This window comes from Rousettus aegyptiacus, unplaced genomic scaffold (assembly GCF_014176215.1).
Source record: "Rousettus aegyptiacus isolate mRouAeg1 unplaced genomic scaffold, mRouAeg1.p scaffold_m13_p_13, whole genome shotgun sequence".
Classification (NCBI taxonomy): Eukaryota; Metazoa; Chordata; class Mammalia; order Chiroptera; family Pteropodidae; genus Rousettus; species Rousettus aegyptiacus.
In genome coordinates this window covers 74,204,743-74,228,063 of record NW_023416288.1, presented here as the reverse complement: position 1 = coordinate 74,228,063, position 23,321 = coordinate 74,204,743, and the positions used below count along the sequence as shown (strand labels likewise).

Here is a 23,321-nt window from a genome sequence, read left to right as displayed (position 1 = left end):
GGTGACCAGTGCTAACCAGATTGATGGAGACTTAAATAGGGTATCCTCCTGGGTCTGCATGCTGAGTGAGGGAGAACTCAATAAAGAAACAATGATTTCTGCCAGCACTTCCGTAAGAAAGCTGCCCCTCTAGCCTTCACCTAGAAGCCAGATAACTCAGTTTCTCACCATATGTCACTGGCCCCTTTTGAGCTTCTGTCCTATCACTGCAGCTCAGAGTGAATGAGTCCATCAGCAAGTCCACACCCAGGCCCCTTAAATGAGCATCTTTGATTTCAGTGGTCCTCCGATTCACTCAGCCTCAAACTCCACTGGTTTTCACAGCCAGAAAGTTGTGGGAATTTCTCTTCCTAGCACTGAAAGCAATGAGGCTTTTCTGTAGTTTAGTTGTAATTTTGATGTGATTGTGAGAGGAGACAAGCACAGTGTTTTACCTACTCTGCCATTTTGACCTCCAGACATCTTAAATTTAATAATTGGGACCAAAAAAAGTCAAAGCATGCCAAAGTATGTTAGAAATGTTAAGACACTCATTCCCATATTGTAACTACTTTTAATTAAATGTTAAATTTAAAGTTATAAAGTCATTTTTTTAGATGCTGGACCATTTCTTTGTTGCTATGCAATCAATATATGTCTAGTCAAGTATCTCTTATATATTCTTAAATTTATTATACTATCATCCTCTGGCTTTTAGCTTTATTAAGTGTTTAGCAACTTCTATGATATGAAATTGTTGGAATTCATTTCCATTTTCAAGCAAATTAGTTTCACAAACATATTTTTAAACTTGCTATTCTACTTATTCTAATTACAGAATAAATTGATATATCAGGAGAAAAAATATGGTAAATTGGTTTGGATGGTTTGTATTAAAATCAAAATAAGAACCCTATTATTAAACTGAGTTTGTACTTAACAGCATTTGACGTTTTTTAGGTAGACTCAATAAGTTTTAAAGCATTGTTTCTAAATTTAATGCTTTTGTGAACTTACTTCACACACTAAAATCATCTTACTGAAACTTTTTGCCAATTCTTCACAATAGTATTATAAAAGGAAGGGAGGAAAGTATACATTTAAAAAGCAAATGAAAAAGAATTCAATGGAAGCCTATTAGTCTACCTGTTGATGAACATATAAGAGAGATGTTGACATGATTGGCCATAATGATTTCTCCAGGAAAGGTTCAGTCTATTGTGTAAGAGACTAGTTAGAGATTCATTAACGTGAAGACTTGGTACTTCTTAATATGCAAATTATTAATGCAAGGCACTGAGACATACCTCACAAATGTCCACATTTTGTGTTATACACTTTTTTTTTTTTGCCACCCTTCACCACACCTCTTGTAAACAATTTTCTTTCTTTTATTATCTGGTAGGTACAGATTTCTTCACATAGGTTCTATATTCACGAATCTTCCACTTCACTATCAAAGACTTCTCCCCTTCAGCCTCTGTTACTTTCAAACCACTTGAACATTTTGATTAAATCAGTCAAAATTTAGCACAAAATCTACTATATTTTTCCAGTGTCAAATTGTTGTGTGTGTTTTTTTGTGTGTTTTTGTTTTTGTTTTTGTTTGTTTGTTTGTTTTTTGCTAAAGGCAGAGCATTGTGAACAAAGTACTTGTTTTTTAAAAAAATAAAACTCTGAAACATGATTAGTATGATTAACAGCTGAATAATTTGGACTGAAGGTGGGTGAGGAAAGAGTAATGGGGCAGAGAAAAAAAAAGGAAAGCAGAGAATGGCCCAAAAGAGAGAACATAAGAAAAAAAAACTGCCGTTAAATCAAGTAAGAAGACTAAGTATTCATATCAGTGTAACACATTAAATCAAGAAAAAGATTTAAACAACCATTCAGTGTTTGGCATATAGCAAGTATTCAATATGCATTAGCTATTTATATTATGTTGACATTTTGCACTTATACAAAAAGTTGAGGTTAATATCCACATCGACATCGAAATATTAAGAAATATGTTATGGAGTGAGAGTTACTCAGTCTTTGAATTAACATACTATGAAGAAAGGAATCAAACATATTCCTTATTCCTGCAGTATAATTAGTTACAGAATTCATAGAAAATTCTTCAAATATCTTTTGAGGCTTATCCACATACCATGTATATAAAAATTGTTATAACACAACTTTTCATCTCAGACTTTATATGCTTACTTTTATTTATTTTCTTGCCATTTTATTCCTTTAGCTTCATCGAAAATACAACACAATCTTTCACTACCATTTCTCTACTAAATTTCAGGAGAAACAGACTCTTATTTCTAAACTTATGAACTCCATTGACCCTAAACCCTTCAGTGGTTCTACAGAAGTCTATATCTATTTGTTGTAAAATATTTGTATCTTCATACAAAATCAATAATATAATTTTTAAGTTAACAGCTTTATGGAAGTATAATTTACATACCACAAAATCAAATATTTTTAGTGTATTTAGTATATCTTTGTTAGTTGTGCAACTAACCCCACAATCTAATTTTAGAATATTTCCAGCACTCTTAAAAGAAATCTTGTTCCCATCAGTCATTCCTCATCCCACCTCCATTCCTAGGCAACAACTAATCTTTTTTCTATCTCTATATATTTGCCTATTCTGGACATTTTATATAAAGGGAATCAAGCAATATGCATTCTTTTGTGTCTGACCTCTTTTGAGGAGCTTAATATATTTCAAGTTAATCAATGCTGTAGATTGTAGCAGTATTTCCTTTATATTATTGATTAGCATTTTGCATTTTGTTTTCTTTTTTTTTCCTTCTCCAGTTGATGGGCATTTGAATAGTTTCTACCTTTGACTCTTCAGGATAGTGCTTCTGTGAATATTTAAATAGAGATATTTGTGTGGATATATGCTTCATTTCCCCCTGGATAGATGTCTAAAAGTTAAATTTCTGGGTTTATGAAAATTCTATAATTTCAATTTCCCCGTATCCTCACTAACACATATTTTCTGTCTTATTGATCATAGTCATTCTAGTGGGCGTGAAGTGGCACCTTATTGTGATTTTGATTTGCGTTTTCCTGGTTATTAATGATGTTGAATACTTTTTGATGAGCTAATTGGTCATTAATATGTCTTCTTTAGAGAAAAATATTTAAATTTTTTGCCTATTTTTAAATTGAGTTATTTGTCTTTTTACTATTGAGTTGTGAAGTTTCTTCTGAATACAAGTCACTTATCAATTATATGATTTAAATATATGAGTTATCTTTTCACTTGATCATATGTTTTGAAGTGTAAAATTTTTTTAATTTGGATAATGTCTAAGTAATATTAACTTTAAGATCTTTGCTACCTTAAACAGATCCTACATAGATTTATTAGATTAAAATACTTTAAATATGAGTCAATGTTATTTTTAACATAATCATTATTAATATAATTATAACAAGCAGTTAATTATCTTTTTAAATGCTAGTTTATTTATTTATTTTTTTCATACTATATATACATAATTTTTTTTAACATTTTATTTTTTTTATTTACCCTTACCCCTTACTCCATCCCTTCTGGTAACCACTAGTCCATTGTCCATGTCCAGGAGCCTCTCTTTGTTTGTCCTGTTCATTTGTTGCTTTAAAGTTTATATCCCACATGTGTGATATCATGTGACTTTCAACCTTTTCTGTCTGGCTTATTTCACTTAGTATGATTATTTCAAGGTCCATCCATGTTATTGTACATGGCAGTATTTCATCTCTTCTTATGGCTGAGTAATTTTCCATTTTATATATAAATTTGACCTCAAAGACAAAAGAAGTAGAAGCTAAAATAAATGAATGGGACTACATCAAACTATAATATTCCATTTTATATATGTACCACAGTTTCTTTAGCCAATCATCTGTAGTAGGACATTTTGGTTGCTTCTCTGTCCTGGCCACCATGAATAATGCTGTTATGAACATCATTGTGCAAATATCTTTTCGAATATGAGTTTTCAAATCTTTGGAGTAAATACCCAGTAGTGGGATTGTTGGATCATATAGTAGATCAATTCTTAGATTTTTTGAGGAACCTCCATACTGTTTTCCATAGTGGCTGTACCAATTTTCAGTCCCACCAGCAGTGTACGAGGGTTCCTTTTCCTCCACATCCTCTCCAACAATGATTACTTGTCCTGTTGATTATAGCCATCCTAAGAGGTATGAGATGGTATCTCATTGTGGTTTTGATTTGCATTTTTCTAATAGCTAGCAATGTTGAGCATCTTTTTATATATTTGTTGACCATTTGTATGTCCTCTAGGGAGAAGTGTCTGTTCAGGTCCTCTGACCACTTTTTTAATTTGAATTTTTTTTTTTTTTTTTTTTTTTTGCTGTTATTGAGTCATATGAATTTTCTGTATATTTTGGATACTAGGTCCTTACTGGAGATGTTTCTTGCAAATATATTTTCCCATTCGGATGGCTGTCTCTTTACCTTGTTGATGGTTTCTTTTGCTGAGCAGAAGTTTTTAGTTTGAGGTAGTCCCATTCATTTATTTTAGCTTTTACTTCCCTTGTCTTTGAGAGCAAATTCATAAAATCCTCTTTAAGTCCAAGGTCCTTGAGTTTCATTCCTATGTTTTCTTTTATGCATTTTATTGTTTCAGGTTTTATATTCAGGTCTTTAATCCATTTTGAGTTAATTTTGGAGTGTGGTGATAGACAACAGTCTAGTTTCTTTCTTTGCAGGTGGCCTTCCAGTTTTCCCAGCACCATTTATTGAAGAGGCCTTCCTTTCTCCACTGTATGTGTCTGGCTTTTTTGTTGAAAATTATTTGGCCATATAAATATGGGTTTACTTCTGGACTCTCAATTCTGTTTCACTGGTTTGTGTGTCTGTTTTTGTTTTGTTTTGTTTTGTTTTGTTTTGTTTTGTGCCAGTATCATGCTGTTTTGATTATTGTCACTTTGTAAAATAAGTAGAATTTGGGCAGAGTGATGCCTCCAGCCTCGTTTTTTTTTTTTTCTTTCTCAGTATGGCTTTGGCTGTTTTGGTCTTTTGTGCTTCCATAGAAATCTGATGATTTTTTTATTCTATTCTTTTTTAAATGCTGATGGACTTTTGATGGGGGATTTCATTAAATCTGTATAATGCTTTACATAATATGGTCATTTAAACTTTGTTGATTCTTCCAATCCAAGAGTACAGAATATCTTTCCATTTCTTTATATCTTCTTTGATTTTTTTAAATAAGATCTTATAGTTTTCATTACAGAGGTCCATCACATATTTTGTAGATTTATTCCAAGGTATTTTATTCTTTGTTGTTGCAATTGCAAAAAGAATTATTTTTTTCTACTTCTTTTTCTGATGCTTCATTATTAGAATATAGGGATGCTATGGATTTTTAAACATTGATTTTGTATCCAGAGACTTTACAGTATTTTCTTATTGTTTCTAATAGTGTTCTTGTGGATTCTTTAGGGTTTTCTATATAGAGAACCATGTCATCTGCAAATAGTGACAGTTTGACTTCTTAATTTCCTATTTGGATGCCTTTTATATCTTTCTCTTGCCTGATTGCACTCTCTAGGACCTCCAATGTTATATTAAATAATAATGGTGATAGTGAACAGCCTTGCCTTGTTCCTGATCTTAAAACAAGCAGCTACTTATACTTCATAGTCTTGCTCATGTTACCTTCAATGCTAAATGGTAGAAAACATTCACCAGTTATTGGTCCTACCCAAGTTCTAGACTGGAGTAGCTATAAGCAGATTTAGAGAAATACAAATAAACATGTAGGTTCAAGGGAGGAAGACCAACTGATTTAGAAAGCTTGCAGTACAATCAGCATCTTATTTTTCTAGAGCCTACCACTAGAAGAAATGGGGTAGGCAGGAAGGAGCTCAACAGTGCCAAGATGGCTCTCTCAGATTTAGGCTTTTAGATTCCTGATTAAATAAAGCAAAGTTCATCATCAGGAAACCTTATGAGGATAAAAGTGAGAAGGAATCACTAAGATAGACTGTGGTTGGAGATTAATACAAGAGCAACATGGCTCTTGGGAAGGACAAGTTGAGAACCAGATATGAACCAAAAAGCAAGGAGCAAGTGACTGGAGAAGCTGGACTACTGACTTGGACCCCTGAAGGAATCAAATGCAAGAGCCAAATACTGTTGAGATGCAGGTGCACTGTTAATGGTGTGAATCTTTACCATAGTTTTAACAAGGAAGTGCAAGACTTTATAGTCAACACTGAAGAACACTACTATCAATGAGTTTAAAAAGACTAAGTCCCTCTACTGGGCATTATACTAATTCAGAATAATGTTTAATAAAATTCAATGTGCATTCGTTCATTAAATACATATTAAATAATATATATTTAATATGTATTAAGTGTTATGCTAGAAGTTAAACCATCACACAAGCCAAGATTAATCAAACTGTGCTAGAAGTTAAACCATCACACAAGCCAAGATTAATCTACAGTATGAAGAAGGGTAAACACAAACAATTAGTGTAAAATCACAATTGTACTTTTCATGATTGGGAATCATTGTGTCCTATAGAAGAAAATAATAAGAGTGCTAACTCAGACTTGAAGGCAATAGCAATTGTGCTAATACATGGGCTTATAAAGAGAGATTCGAGTGGAGGAAGGTCAGATTCTGTAATATAACTGCAACTTATTTTAAAAAGTTTTATTTTCTGAATCATAAAATATACATTATCCAAAAAGAAATATGAATACTTTAAAAAGATTTACTTAATTATAAATGGAAATTAACCTTACCATGCTATTTAATGTGCTCTTTTCCTCTTCCTCAACTCAATACAGGAACAGAGGACCTTTAATAAATGCTTCATTTATAAAGCTTACCTTTGGTATCTCAGTATTTCACAGTCCTTAACTTTGCTATTATTGCCTAAAAATCTCTCGAACCATATTTGCAAAAGTGTTATTTTATTTAGATTCAGTAATTTTTCTTTATTTAGTATTATTTTTTGATGGATACTGAGACTAGATTACTTTCAATTTCAAAAATAATTATAACTCAGAACACTGTGTTTATGTCTTATTTATATCAGTCATTTTCAGCCTTTGTGTACATCTAAATCACCTGGGAAGCTTTCCAAAAAAACCTATATTTTGGTGTAAACACACACACACACACACACACACACACTCACTCACTCACTCCTGGGATGTGCCCCAGACCAATTAGAATCTTTATAGTGAAATCTGGGTTGGATATCTTATTTTCTCTTTCATATTTGCTGCCAAGTTTGAGAAACATTAGTTACACTACTATTCTATACTGGCTTTTACTACATGAAGGCATGTTAGTGTGAAATTAAGTCCTTCAGTAAAAATACTCTTATCAAGATTTCAATGGGATGGTAAGGAGGAGAGGGTGCACTAAGCAAACAGGCTAACATTAATATAAATTTTATACAGATTGTACTTTTGCTACTTTGGCACTATAAAACAATTAATTTTCACTTATCATAGGGATTACATGTCTATGCTTCTGTTAAATTAAATTTATTATTATTTTTTAACTGAAAGGAAACCCAGTGTTGTTTCAGGTAAGAAACATTAATCATTGACATGTAACAAGTATATTACTCTTTATAAAAGTAATCATTTTTGTGAAGATTTAGATCTGTGCTACTAAAATATTGCCCATATGTACAACTTGGCAAATTGCCAAAATAATTACTGTAAGTGCAAGCACCATAAAGTATACTGTCAAGGATACTAATCCCATAAAAGAAACAATTAGAGGTAAAAATACCTTTATCTTTAGGTAAAATAGCAAAGATGTGGTGACAGTTATTAAAAAAGGTAGAATGTGCAATTTAATGGTTCAAATGTAGATTTATGGACAATACTGATAGTTCTATGTGTTTGGAGTTACATATGTAGGAGAGTGTTTCATATAAAAATACCATGACTACATATATTGTGGGGTTTTTTTTCCTGATTTGTTAATGAGTGAAGGCACTTGCAAGAGTACACTTGCTATCTTTCAGAATCATCACTTTAAAATAGTTTACTTGATTTATATGTACCTGGTGTTGATTTTATGGAAAAAGATTTTTTCTCATAAGTACCAATTTATATAAATATATTATACATGGGCATATATAATACTAGTAGTCTATATTCAGAATAATCAAAACATTTAAAAATAAAAATAATGATAGGAACAACATTTAGTGCTTTTTAAGATGACTCGAATGTGACATTTCATCTCTAATTGGATTAATTAACTAAAACACAACTCTACTTTCACTAAAACGAAATTGCAACTGAATCCGTCAGTTGAAAAGATGAGCCTAAAATATAGGCTACAGGGATTTGGGCATCCAGAAAGCAGCCAGAGAGTGGAGAAAGGAACCTTCAAAGATATATCAACGAGAACATGATAATTACATGCTTTCTTCTATGCTTTTCCTACACTCTCCTTTTTCTCAGAGACCCTGTGGGTAGTGACTAGTCCTATGAGACTCTATAGGATACCTAAGGAGTAAGAGAGTCCAACGCAAATATAAGGGAAGTTTCGTCACTTGAACTTGCTTAGTGTATTTGCACTGGTTGTTTCATTCAGCATGGAACTCTTATCTCCCAGATTCTTTCATGACTGATTTTCTTCAAGTCTCTGATCAATTGTCACCTTTTCAATGAAGTTAAATCTTTATTCCTTATTCATCTTATGCTGCTCTGCATTTTATATTCTCAATTGCATGTATCATCTTCTTACATAATTTACTTATGCTTCGTGTTTATTATTTATTAGTGTTTCCTCCATTAGAATATAAGCTACATCAGAACAGGGACTGTCATTTCTTTGCTGATGTATATCCTGTACGTAGAACAGTACCTGGCACATAGTATGTGTTCAATAAATATTTTTTGAATGTACAGTTTCTATACTCATTTTTCAATCACTGATTATTTTTTTTACTTCCTATCAGTGCACCAGCTAAAGAGCATAGTAAGAGCTTTGTCATTGATATTTTCATTAATTTTATTTCATGTTAACCAAGACTCATACCCTTTCAATCATGAAGATATTGGTATTATAGAAGAAAACATACTAATATAATTTCCATGTATTGATCCAAGAGGATAAAGATTCAAATACCTGGGCTAATATTTTTACTAAGTTAAAATATAAACCTTAGATTTTGAAGAAAGAGTTAGAATCAAAACATTACAAAAATAAATTCTTTTAAGCATGATGAAAGTAGTAAAATGAATCACCCATGAAACAGATAAAGAAATATATAAAAAGTTGTGGCATAATTATTCATATCTACTCATTTATGTTAAAGATTACCTATAGCAACATTCAATAATTAAAGCTGATAGTGAAAAAATGATAAAACCTGTTTTAAACATTCTAGAGACAGTAAGTAAAAAATGGTTACAAAAATAAAAAAGATTATTTAATCCATAACACATCCGAAACACAGTCATAAGTATGGTGATATTCATAAATTCCATAAGCAGCTTTTCAAGGCGATGCAAATCTTTAATTTTACATAATTAATGGAGAACATTTAGAGATAAAAATATTAGAAAAATTATATACAATATTTTGTATAGCATTCAATTTCACTTTTTATAGTTAGCAACCTATTTCATACTTTTTTCCCCTGCTAATTTACCCTGCATACTCTTTATGAATTAATATAACTAAAATACTACTTTGTCCTTGAGCATAGAGACTAAAGTTCAAAATTCTCAGCAAACAAGACTATAATTATTTTCTAACTTTGTGTTTTTAAGTTTGATTCTCATAGTTTTTTACATTCTAGGCAGCCTGATTGACTAACAAAACCTCCAACTTGTTCTGCTGCCATTGCCTCAAGTATTTTTTTGCTCTCTTGCCTCTTCTCCACCTACCCAAGTTTTACCATTTCAAGGTCAAGTTCGATTCCTTTGTAATGCCCTTCATGATCAGGGCAGCCTGCAGTACAATCATTTCTCTAATGCTTATTGCACTTCACCTCCTATGATCACCTCTTCTGAGTACATGTCATTCCATTTGTCATACACTGTGTTGATTGCTAACTTCTCATGTGTATAATTATTATCCTTTACCAAATTAATGCTTGAAGATAGAAACTACTTAAAAGAGTTCTAAATAAAATAAGAACTTAATAATTTCTTAATGAATAATTGGCTTATTGAGGTGCTATGGTTCAGAGCCACAGGGAATGAGAGACCTTAAATCACAAAGTCAGCTTCTCCTCTAATATATGTCCTGCACTTGATCAAATATACTGATTTTGCCTAATTTTTTTAAATGTGAAATGAGACTAGCTTTGCTTACTACGATGTATAAAAGAGATTAAATGAGAGATAATTTTATATAACTTAAGAAATAATAAGAGGTTTAAAACATACATATATTCTTTAAGTTTATAATTAAAAATCTCTCAATAAAAGAGACCAAACTGACTTACTAAGATTGTAAAATATAAAATTAAAGTTGTCAATAAGCTAAAGTCCATACATGAGATAAAAGTCTCACCTGATTTAGCAGGCAAGTTTTAAAAAATGTTATAGATTCTTAGGTGCAAAATTAGGAGAAATTTGGTCCAAAGTTACCATAAATGGCCAAGGAATTCCCCAGAAATTGGAGAAACACACAATTGACCCTTGCAATCATGCCAAAATAATTTTGAAAATGGTTTCCAAAAAATTAATTTCCTCAGAAGTTACAATTCATCACAGACAAGTACATTCTACCATACAATTAATAACAATAATAAAAGCCTTCCAGATTGCTTAGCCAACAGCTAAGCCTTTCCGAGAAAATTTTAATTCAGTCTCACAAGTGACATTTCCAGTGGGAACCCATATCCAGTCACATACTGAAAGTTAATTTAAAAAAAAAAATGTAAATGATTAAATTTTAATTTTCAGCTAATTTCTTTGAAAATTTTCTGAAACTACTTGCAAATGCCATACATTACAGTAAATTTGTTTAGGATATTAGGAAAGTTATAGTAAAAATCTTAATGAAAACTATGAAACATTAGTTGAGGTTGGTAATATAAGAATTAATTGATGTATCATTATAGAGTTTATTACTATTTTTACCATAGAAAGTATATAATTACTCTGTTAATTTCTAATATATGTTTGTTTCCCAATTCTTATTGTCATAAAAATAATATAATTTTAAAAGTTTTAAAAGCATTATAATATGTCTAATGTTAGTATTACTTCTATTTGAATTTGTTACTATTTTCATAAACTATGTGAAATGTATTTATATTCTGCAAAATAGGCTATCACCTGCAAGCTATAAAGTTACCATTGCTTGTAGTTTTCTGTAATATAATGTTTAAAAATTTGCATACAGAAATATGAGACATCTTCGTATCCTTCCTATAACTTTTCTTTAAATCTAAAATTATATAAAAATTAAAAAAGTTTTTTAATGGTACTCAATAGATTGTAGCAGATTGATCACACTACCTTTTTGTAGGTTTTAAGTTTAAAAATTCAGATGCATTGCATTGCTCCCCTTTATTTGTTTTTGTTGTTTAGTTTTATGTAAGGGAAAACCAAGACTACAATCTGAAAACAGAGATGGCAGTGATATACAACTTAATAGTGTTTAGGTACACAGAAGGAATCTGGTAAAATTCAGGTCAAGGGAAGTCAGTAAGGTAAAGAAAGCATAGGACAACAGTCAACACCAGATACAGTGGTGTCAAAATCTGTAAGTGCCACATGAGCAGCACTAACAGGAATGTTGGCCATGCTCCTGGTCCTGGCCTTGGTCCTGGTCCTGGCAAGAAGAAAAAATAAATGACTCATTTCTGTTCAGTAGACATGCGGTATTTGTCTTTGGTCTTTTATTACTCAGCCAATTGGATTTTCCCGGCTCTGGTCCCACTGATAGGTCCATAGTATAAAGGTTGTCAAAGGCTGACCAATGAATATATTTCTTTTAGATGAGTTGTTAAGATTTCCTGACATTACTGAAATGTAAAATTGTAGAGACTCAATGAATCAGATCTTCATAAGACATAGGAAAAGTAAAAGACAATAATAAGAGTATTCTCTAGTAGACTATATTATTTCTCAGTTTGATCCTTCACTGATACCTTGGTAACTGAAAGGAACATTTAAATTTAGACTGTCCACAGGATGTTATGTGGTTAATGTATTAAATTCTATATATTATTCTGAGTCAATTTAGACAACAAATATGTGGTTACTGCAAAGACAGATTTCTCTTTTATCTGTTGGTCTTAGAACATGTAAATATGATCTTTGTATATTCTATTCCACCCTTAATTTTCAAAATAATTTTTATTTTTTATCTAATTAACAATCATTACTTCTATAGCCAAAGAATAGAATATGGGCATAGAATTAATAGGAATTGGCAAAAGAAAAATCAGTTATCATATTGAATTTTCTTCTTTGGATAATAGGAATGATGACTATGACTTTAAACAAAATATAAAATAAAGGAAAAGTATTTAATATTGGATAAGAAATGCTTTGTTTTGGGTCATTAAGGGAATTAATTTGACACCTGGATATACAGATAGAGATATACCAGAAGGCATCTGATTTTTAAAGATAATGAAAACAATAAAAATACTCATTATTAAAACTATAATAAGTATGATTCATTCTTTAATTATTCAGAAGTTACTTTTGTATTTTACCAGGCTTTATCAAACCAGTGCCTTTAATGTTTTTTCAGTTTTTTTTTTGAGCAAAACCCTGTGCAGGTCTCTGTGGGGAATGATGTTTAGACTAATATACTTTCCCTGACCTCAAGGAACTTGCAGTCCACTTGGGAAGATAACACACATACATACAAGTTATTTAAAAGTTCACAAAAAAGATTACATTTTGTAAATGCTGGTATTGTAAACGTTCTGAGTAAACAGATACAGAGGGTCATATGGCAAAAATCCTCTTTATTCTAGGGAAAAAATATCTCATGAACATTAAGTCTTTTTCTAAATGTTAATTTCTTTGACTATAAATAAATTTTGTTATATGCAAACATGAAAAACAGAAACCATTTTGTTTAGGGCAAGAGTTTTTGTACCCTAGGAGTGAAAAGAGGCTTTGGGAAAAGGGAGCACCATATATAAACACTTGAAAACAAGGGATAGTGTAATTTTAAGCAGGTCTTCTGGGTTTCAAACACAGGTAGTGGAGTGGAGATTAGACTGGGTATGTAGTCATGGACTAGATGTTAAATGGTCTCCTTTTGCTTAGTAAGGGATTTACTATATTACAGGTATTAGCACACTTTTGCTGCAATAAACCAGGTGGTAAAGTTTTAGACTTTGTGGGACATACAATCTTTGTCACAGGTCAAATTTGTCATTGTAGCAGGAAAATAGCCATGAACAATATGTAAACAAGCATGGCTGTATTCTAATAAAACTTTATGGACACTGAAATTTGAATATAAAAATAATAAATAAATTGCTTTGGTCACTAAAAAACAACAACAACAAAAAAAACAAAAAAAAACGATTCAATTAAAAAATGAGCAGAGGACCTGAACAGACTCTTTTTCCTACACTGCAAATTGGTACAGCCACTATGGAAAACAGTATGCAGTTTCCTCAAAAACCTAAGAATTGATCTACCATATGATCCAGCAAACCCTCTACTGGATATTTACCCCAAAGACTTGAAAACTCATATCCATAAACATATTTCCACGCCAATGTTCATAGTGGCATTATTCACAGTGTCCAGGACATGGAAGCAACTGAAATGTCCCATGATAGATGATTGGCTAAAGAAGCTGTGGTACATATATACGATGAAATATTACTCAGCCATAAAAAGAGATGAAATACTGTCATTTGTAACATGATGAATGAACCTTGGGATAATTATGCTAAGTAAAATAAACCAAAAAAGTTGAAAATCACATGATATCACCTACATGTGGGTTATAGACCTAAAAGCAATAAACAAATAGGACAAACAGAGACTCGTAGACATGGACAATAGGCTAGCGGTTACCAGAGTGTGGGCGGAGGGAGGAAGAAGAAGGTAGATGGTGTAAAAGGGATCAAACATGTGGTGACAGAAACAAATCTAACTATGGATGGTGAACAGACAATGCAATATATATATATATGGCTTACTGTTAAATCGTGCACCTGAAACATTGCATTTCATTAACTAATGTCATCACAATAAAAATTAAAAATGAAAAACAGTAAAAAAAGACTCCGTAACTTCACAAACGACAACCATTGTTTACAATGTTAGAATTCCATTTCTAGTTTTGATTTTAATAGCACTGATGTGCAACACAGACAGACCATTTGCAGAGTAACTTGAGGGGATGGAATAGTAAAATTCCCTGAAACAGACTTGTTTAATGTACTACTAGTCTCTCTCACTAAACAATGTAGAGCAGTCAAATTTAGCAATCTATTTCTATTTATCATAAAACTTTAAACCACTGGCCAGTATGATTAAGATTTCAAAACTAGTTATTTATAGAATAGGTAATAACACTACCATGCCAGTTACCAAGTAAAATCATTAGAGACGCAGAATAAAAATGTGAAAAGATTCAAGAGATATGTTCTGAGGAGCTTTTTCTTTTTATATATAGTGATGGGGTACAAAGAATGTTTTAAAACAAAGGGATGACCAAAATGTAATGGTACATAATATATTTTTTTAGAGAAAAAGAATTATATGAAATTCAATTTTCTCTTCTATTCATAGGCATACGGGGATGACAAGGTGAAATTATACATAGTCAACTCAATGATTTTGTTTAAGGTAGTTCTTTTCTTAAGAACTACCTTAAGAAAAACAATGTTGTTCATTTTTAAAAAGTACCTATGTTCAACTTATGAAAAGGTGATGCTCTGAAGTTGCTAAAATTTGGAAATATTTTTTTTTTCCTGTAGAAGCAATGCCATAACTACTAGCTAGTTTCCCTGGTTAGTGATCAAAAGCTTAGTGAACCCATAACATAAGCAATTTTGAAACTATTTGTGTTAGCCTGGGTCCTGGCAGCAGAAACGATATCGAAGAAAGAAAGCATTCTCCCATTAATCTTGGGCATAAGATTCACCACGCACAAGATTTTAAAATGTGGAATTTATTACCTATGTCATCTACAGAGTATCAGCAACTGGGGTAGATGCTTACATATGTTAGCTAATGTACTTTTTTTCTAGCAATTCTGACAAGTAGAAATTACTATCCCTATTTTACGCTTGAATAATAAGGATACAAAATATAATTTATCCAAGTTTACATAGTAATTAGTTAGAATGAAAGCCCATATCTGCCCTACTGAAAAGCCTGTGCTGTTTCCATTATGCTTGATTGTTTTTTCAATCCTCTGTCCCCCACAAATACACACACACGCACACACTCACACACACACACACTCCAGACCCTCAGAGTCCTCACACTTCTACAGAGCCCTTCCTGCAACCGTGTACTCAAACCTGCCTCAAATCTCATAGAGCTCTCTGCTCTAAAATTATCCATTGTCATTGTCTCAATACAAAGTCGAAGCTCATTAGTGAAACCAACCTTAATTGGGTGTAAGATACAGATGGCCCTTGACATCCTAGAGGTGTCTGCATTTAAAAAAGGAAAATTTAAATATGTATGTCTGTTATATGTGCCTGTGTGCATACACATATAAACAGATGATACACACGTATGTGTTTATATATCTATCTCTATAGTTATCTCTATCATCTCTATCTCTCTCTCTAATAACTAATCTATCTATCTCTATCTATATATTTAGGCACAGTTGCAAAGTGAGATGTCAGAGTAGAGAAGATCTTTTAAGTCTGACAGGGCACAGAGCAAAATAGGTTCACCTCAGACGTTGCCATGAGGTCACTTTTCTTACATTATTATTACTGTTGGAGTGTTGGTGTAAAAACTTCGAACAGGAACAAGAGTCACAGTTAGCAGAATTGGAAGAACATGAAAAACTGTGTACCACTTCACGATCTTTTTTTTTTTTTTTTGCCTTGAGGTTTATTAACTCAGAGTTCTTGAGCCATGCTGCATTTTTTACAGGCTGCAGATGGGCTTCAGGTGGGAAGTTAGGCTCAGAGAGATCCCAGTTGATTCATGTGAGGCATGACGTCCACAGTGATTCTTTTCAGCTAGAATGTGAGAGAAACCCTGAATGGTGAGACCTTTTCCTTCCTCTCTCAGAAAAAGTTCGAGACTACTCTAGGGAAAGTCTAAGCCTAATGGCATGAATTTTCACAAAAGTAGGAAGCCATGAAGCCCTGGTAGATTTCCAAGGAAACTATTGGCTCTTTGACTCCTTGTCGTCAACCAGTTGGCAGCTTCCAAATAGTCTTCCTGATAAATCCTATGCAGCTGTGTTTTATATTTCCATGTGGCCTTGCCAGAGGTCCCTCCCTTAAACAGACCCAGCTTCCGCAATTAGTGTGCACTCAAAACAATTTAGCTATGGAACACATTAAGTCTTAAAGGCCTCGTGGGGTTATTTTCACCTCTTTGCACTAGTTCCAGGCTCCCAGATTATATTGTAAGTGTAAATTAAGGAAGTTTCACAATTCAATCATTCTGACTGGAATATATCTTAAGCCTCATTTTCTAATGCGTTTATTGGCCTCATTTTAATGATTTTATCCCACTGAAAGATAAACTCTCTGTATTCTTAAAATCATGTCTTAGAAAGTATTTTGCTCCCATTCTTAAATGTACTCAGTACTGTTTCTCAGGTATAAAAATTCACCACTGATCTATTTTCTCTTTTGTCATTAAAATCTTTCAGAAATTTATTTGCATTCACCGGACCAAGTTATAAATACTGTGCAATATCTATATCATTCCATTACTTAAAATAATAAATTGGTTTCACTTAATAAAATACAAAACCAGATGAAGTTACTCTATGTACCCAACAGTTAGGAATGTACATTTGGCAGTTGCTGAGGGATGGGGGAGATGCTGAAAAGCTCAGTCCTCTACCCAATATACAAGATCAGTTATAGATTACATATGCGAGAAAACGCAAAATATAATGTAAATGGTTCTTATTTAATTTTTTATCCGTGGTTTCCATTGCATACTCAAAGAATATGAGCTTGATTTTGATGCTCTCTCTCCCTCCCCTCCATCTCTCAGCCGCTGTGGTGCCTTTTTAAAACCTTGTGGTCTCCTCATCTTCATAGTGTCATGCTTCCAGCCATGTTTCTCAGTTGGATATTTGTGCCTCACAACATAGTACCTGACACAGAGGCCCTTAATAAACACATGCGAAATGAGTTTTGGAAACTGAACAAGAATGACCATGATATATGGGAAATAATACAAGTCCAAGAATCAGGAAATTAGCTGAACAAGATTTGATAATGAAGATGATGGTGATTATAGTTATTTTTTTGATGACTATAGATGCTTAACATTGTACTGAAAACTTTACAAATACAATCTTATTTTACTTTAACCCTCACAACATCAGGCATCATTACCCCTTTTACACATGAATAAACTTAGGCTTTGGGAAATAAAGTAATACGTTCAAGGCCACATAGCTATTAAGTATATATTTACTGGGATTAAAGCACCTTTCTGTTAAACAGCAAAATTAATGCCTTTTTATCCATTCTGATCTGATATCCCATTTTTTCATCTATTAAATATGGAAATTTTAATAGTCATTAAGATCTCTTCCAACTTTAAGATGTTCTAGATGCAAGGTGACACTCATCTCAGAAAAACTAATTACATTCGATTAGTTTTGCTTATTTATTAAAATCCTGAAAAATATAAAGAAATGTGTCTTCAGAGCTGAAAATTTAGTAACCTTGAAAGTAAATTGGAGAGGAAATTTGGAAAAGGTTGAGCTTTTCAAGGGTTTTTCAGATTCACTTAAAGCTAGATTTAGCTTTGTCTTTTTATAACAGTTAACATTTACTGATAACTTGCTATGTGTCAGAAATTATATCAAAAGTTCATATGTATTATACCGTATAAATATCAAACAACCCCCATAAGATAGTACTATTATTGTTCTCAATTAACAGATGAGGAAACAAAGTTTAACTTGCTTAAGGCCACACAGCTAGCATGTGATGAAGCTTGGACTAAAATCCAGACATGTTTAACTCTGAAGCCCACAATTTTGACTTTGAGATTAAGCTGCTTCTGCATGCTACTTTAGCTTATTTATTTATGTGTACATTTAATATAAATTATATCAATGTCATTTCTTTTGAAATAAATCCTATAGGCTGTAGATCAGAAAGCTGCTTAGTTTACTATCACATAAGCCAGTACCATAAAAGTGACACCACATATCTCATGATGCATGCCTTATTGGTGCAATTAAATATCTCCAAGTCACTCTCAGTTACACAATTATGAGTTACCAATTCTGCTTTCCTTTCCATTTAGATATTTCTTTTTGTCCAAAGTGGATAGACTAACAAGTATCAAAGAAAATAGATAGTCATGTCAATGAGAGATTTGCAATCTCTGACCTGAGAAAAAATCTCCATAGAAAAAAATATAGTGCCTAGGGTGATTAGCATAACTGAAATCCTACCTTACTAAATGTATTCTCACAGCACATTCAGTACTTATTAGAAAGGATTATTGACACTTTCAAAAGATAAAATCTCTAAGACCTCAATAGCAAATTAACTTTGGTATTAAAAAGAATTCAAGTTAGATGTTACGTTCTACGGTCAGACAATTTTATTTTTATTTTAACTCGGACATATACTATCATGCATCTACTTTCATGTATGAAGCAAAAATTCACATATTTTTCTCTTCTGTTTTGATTTTCTGAAAGAAGTGACCTTCAAGTTAAGCTACACAGGAAGTATAGAAATGCTCAAAAAAGGCGCATTTAGATTCTATAACTCTTTAGAGAGAGGAGGATATTTTAGAAGCTATAATTTTTATAAGTATTAGTTCATTTTTATTTTATCAAAGTACACATTTTGTGAAATAACACTAATAAGGCATGTTATTTTTCCCTAACCAACTTCTTTGCAATGAAATCCAACTGCAATATTCATTTAGAAGTTTGATAATGTTCTCTTGTATGAGTTTTAAGACTATTTGAAAATTCATTACATAAAAATTATATCATGGAAAAGTTGTATAAACATTATATTATGGCACATGGTGTTCTAGGGATCTGTCAGGATTTCCTTTATACACTACATTTTGATTGGTATATAAATCAGATGTAAAAATTCATGTTTGACTGAAACTCAACACAAAAGGCCTCTTCCAGAGGCAAATGCTTTTTGCAAAATGTGGTTTGAATTATGTTGGTCATTTTTAACTTACAGAAGTGCAGAATATGTATTTATGGGTTTAAAGGAGAGAGATTTTTTTCATTTTTATAACTCATTAGGAAACTTTACAGAACTTTAGACTATTTTGTGGTTTAGTTCTTCTAAGGTGTTTCCCCAAAGCAATACTGAAACCTGAATGGTGTCTGCTATGAGTCCAGTGATAACTGTTCTGAACACAACTGTGTCTATGGAGTACACACACACACACACACACACACACGAAGTGTGTATGTATATACACACACACATACATATATATGTGTGTGTGTATATACATACACACACATACACACACACGAAGTGTGTATGTGTATATACACACACACACATGCATGCACACACATACACACACATATCTTACAATAAAAGTTCCAATAATATGACTGGGGTATATTAGGCCTATTAAGTTGTCCATTTTGTTCTGATATCAAATAAGGTTTCATCTATCAAGAGATCTCCTATATGTACCATAGTTCAGCATGTATTGCTTGTAATTCTAAAGCTGGATCTTTAACTTGAAGAAAAATCCTGAGTTAAACACTGCTTCTTGTATGTGTTCTTTGATAATAAAGTTTTGCCTTGTCTAAATTTTGCTTTCCTCTAACATATAGAGCAACTCGTGGCATGTTTAACAGATATTCGTGAAGATCTCATTCATGAAGTATTTAATATATGTACGTTTATGCATATAAATTACTTTGTTAAATAGCGGTGAACTTATTTTGTCTATATAGCTACTATGTTGCTGAGTAATTGAATAAATATCTAAATTATTATTTTAGTATATGTAGAGATTATGATTATATTTTCTCTTAAAAACATTAGTTAAAATCTGAGAAAGTTCTTTTGGGACACTAAAAAAGTTGGCATAATTTACAAAGTTGAGTAAGCCAATCTTTCAAACAACTTTAAAGGATAATGAAAATAGAAATATATTATATGATTGAATTGCTTCCACTTATAGTATATTTAGTTCAGCAATGCATTAGAATAACAATTAGTAGTTATTATTTATTACTATATAATAGATAAAGGCATTAAAGCATAAAGTTAAAAATTTCTCAATGTCATTCCTTAGGTTTTTATTTAATTCCATTTAGTATCTGGGTTTCTTGCTTCCTAAAATAATTCACTTTTCATAGTATTACATTATTTCTGGTGCAGTTACTAGAATCTTTTGGTCTAGTAACAGGGTGGACAACTCGAAGGATAACCAAACATTTGCCTGTGGTTAGTGGAGCACTGCAGAGCAGGAGGGAACTATGTCTTCATGGAAGTTTTATCTACTAACCTCGTATCATGGAAATTAGCCAACTCTACAATAGAGAGATCTGAATACCAGATATATTTTTTTTAATTTTTCATATTAACAGGAGAGCATTGTTACTATTTCTATTTGAGTCATTTTTTTTTTATTCTGCTCCATTTACTTTTACCAAATTATACTACTTTTTTGTTCCATGTTACATTTGGTTATATTTATATTATCAGGTTTTATGTATAATCCATAAGTCACTCATGTGCTTATGTCTTTCTCTTAGTTTATTATTAAAGTCATAGCTCTTATGATTAACTTAACATGTATCACTCCAAACATCCTTGTATATGATTCAAATCAGTCATTAAAATGTTTGTTGCAGCTTTTGGGGAATTCTAAAAATTTCCGAGCCCTACTACATTGAAACACAGTTTTATGTTAATCAGAAATGTTCGAAGTATACCAAAGACATTTAAAAACTGCTGAAAATAAATATACTTTAAAAGACAAAATAACATGTAAATAGTTTTGCATGTTAATAGTCTAGAGTCTACGGTTTGAACTTAAGCAATGTATATCTTATTAGGCAAACAATATACACATTACGCTCCCTCTTCTGCCTATTATATTATACAATATTTTTCCTTATATTTGGAGGAGAGATAACAGCATTAAGATTGTTAAGGCCTCGCAGCATTTACATAACGAACAGTATATTTTTAAACAGAAAGGCTATTTCTTACAGCACATGAAATTAAAAAATGACATAAAATAAGATTATGAAGAGTAAAGAAGATAAGATATATATTCACCTACCTTGATTTTACCTTTAAGCAGCCTTTTATTTGTCTATTAGGAACTTCTTCCCGAGGTTTTATAGGCTTCGGCTCTTGTTCTTTCTTTTGACAAACCAATATATAATTTGTGCCATTATTATTTGACCAAAATGTACCAAGAGAAGTTTCATAACGTATACAAAATTCAACTTTACTGCCATCTTTTTGATAAGGAGGAACCAATGAAATTTTAAAGGAGAATTGGTCAGTTTCGCCATCACATGAATTCGGGACATATTCTGCTAAAATGTCATAATGTGTCTGCCAGTCATCTAAGGACATTCTCACATACACTAACTTCTCAAAAGAAATATTTAAAACTCGAATAATTCCCTTCATACATGTAGACCTGGGAGGATACTCAGCTGACTCCAGTATTGCTTTCTGTACTTGAAGTTGTTGCATAAGGTCTTCTTTTGAAGAAGGCAAATCAAATAATGGAGATAAAACATATTCTTCTGTGTGGAAAATGTCCTTTTTAAAGTCAAAATTGGTGGAAATACTCGGTAAATCCCAGCAATCAAATTCTTTGACAGATACAAGATTGAATCCAAAGGTGTCAGCAAATGATACTCTTCTCATACCTGAGGATGGAGTGTCCAAGTACATATCTTCAGAAGAATCAGAACCTCGTCTACTAGGTTGAGGGGAGAAACCAGGTTTGAAGGTAGCTTTAATGTCTTCATCTTCAGAAAGAGAATCATATAAATTAGGAACTTCTAAAAAGTTATCTTTGTTAATCTGACTAGGTTCCTCAGAAGGCTCCATTGGGCTATCTGATATCAAATAAGAGAGAACTGTACAACTAGTAGCGGCTGATATTTGAGATACAGAGGCTAAAATAAGTATAATGTTACAGTTCACATTACAAGAAGGAGTCAGCTCTATAAATAGGTCTGATAGCGTGTAAACTATGCTAGCTTGCCTCCAAAGGCCTTTAATATGATAGCACCCATGTTATTCTCACCAGAATGTTTTAGATTTAACTCTCAGTTTTTTATGTTACATGTGTTTATGAACTGACTTACAAAAAGACATTTTAAATAATTTTCGCTGTGTCGAGTACACAAAATTTTCATCCTAAGTCCCTAAACCAAAAATTTAAGAATTATTGATATTTGCAAATAATTATTTGACAATCAGAGGATTTTGTCCTATAAATTAAAACTAGACTATGTGCCAGTCATTTCCTTTTATGCATCTAAAGTTCAGACAAAACTGAATCAGTATCCATGATAAAAATCTCTTTTCTATATAATATAAAAAATGCATGATGATGTTTATATGAACACTATAATCATATATAACTAATCTGACTATTTAGGTGAGAAATAAATAGAACTTGCTTAATTTTTCATAAGCTGCTCTTGGTTTGGTGAATAAATAATATTTAGCACCATTCTAAATTTTCTCATGGTGAGTCATCTTTTACCAATAGAGCAGTCAAATATCTTTAGATTTTAGATTTGTCTTAAGAATAGAAAAAGAATCTAGGCATAATCTCTTGTTTAACCCGATAGTTTAGCTATATATATCCTTAAATCATATAACAAAATGTTGTCAAAAATATAAGGAAATGAGAAATACATGTTCTTTCACATGGAATTGGCTTGAAAGTTAAAATGCTTTTCTCACTGATAAACAGCATTTGGCAAATCTATTGTATACTCCATTTGGAATCTTGCGTTGGTTCATTATAAGGTTAAAATCATATTGTCCTAGACTTGGAAACTCCTTCAAAGTTACTTCGTGCAACCACCAACTTTTAAAGATTCCCTTTAAGGTTTATTAATAGGAACACTTCTATCTTTACCTTGGATAAATCCAGAGATAGCTGACTCACTATTAAAGCAACACATTGCACTTTTTAAAATTTATTGCATTTATTATTTTGTGCTA

General features: G+C 32.0%; 1 protein-coding gene across 1 annotated transcript in view; it reads right to left on the bottom strand.

The window, feature by feature from the left end:
- The window catches only part of PPP1R3A (protein phosphatase 1 regulatory subunit 3A), a 51,756-nt gene extending 29,503 nt beyond the window's left edge, over positions 1-22,253 (bottom strand). The window contains exon 1 of the mRNA XM_016138077.2: positions 21,403-22,253. Within this exon, the coding sequence (XP_015993563.2) occupies positions 21,403-22,190 (788 nt within the window). The 5' untranslated portion in view covers positions 22,191-22,253. The remainder of the gene's footprint in view (positions 1-21,402) is intronic.
- Positions 22,254-23,321: the final 1,068 nt, after the last annotated feature.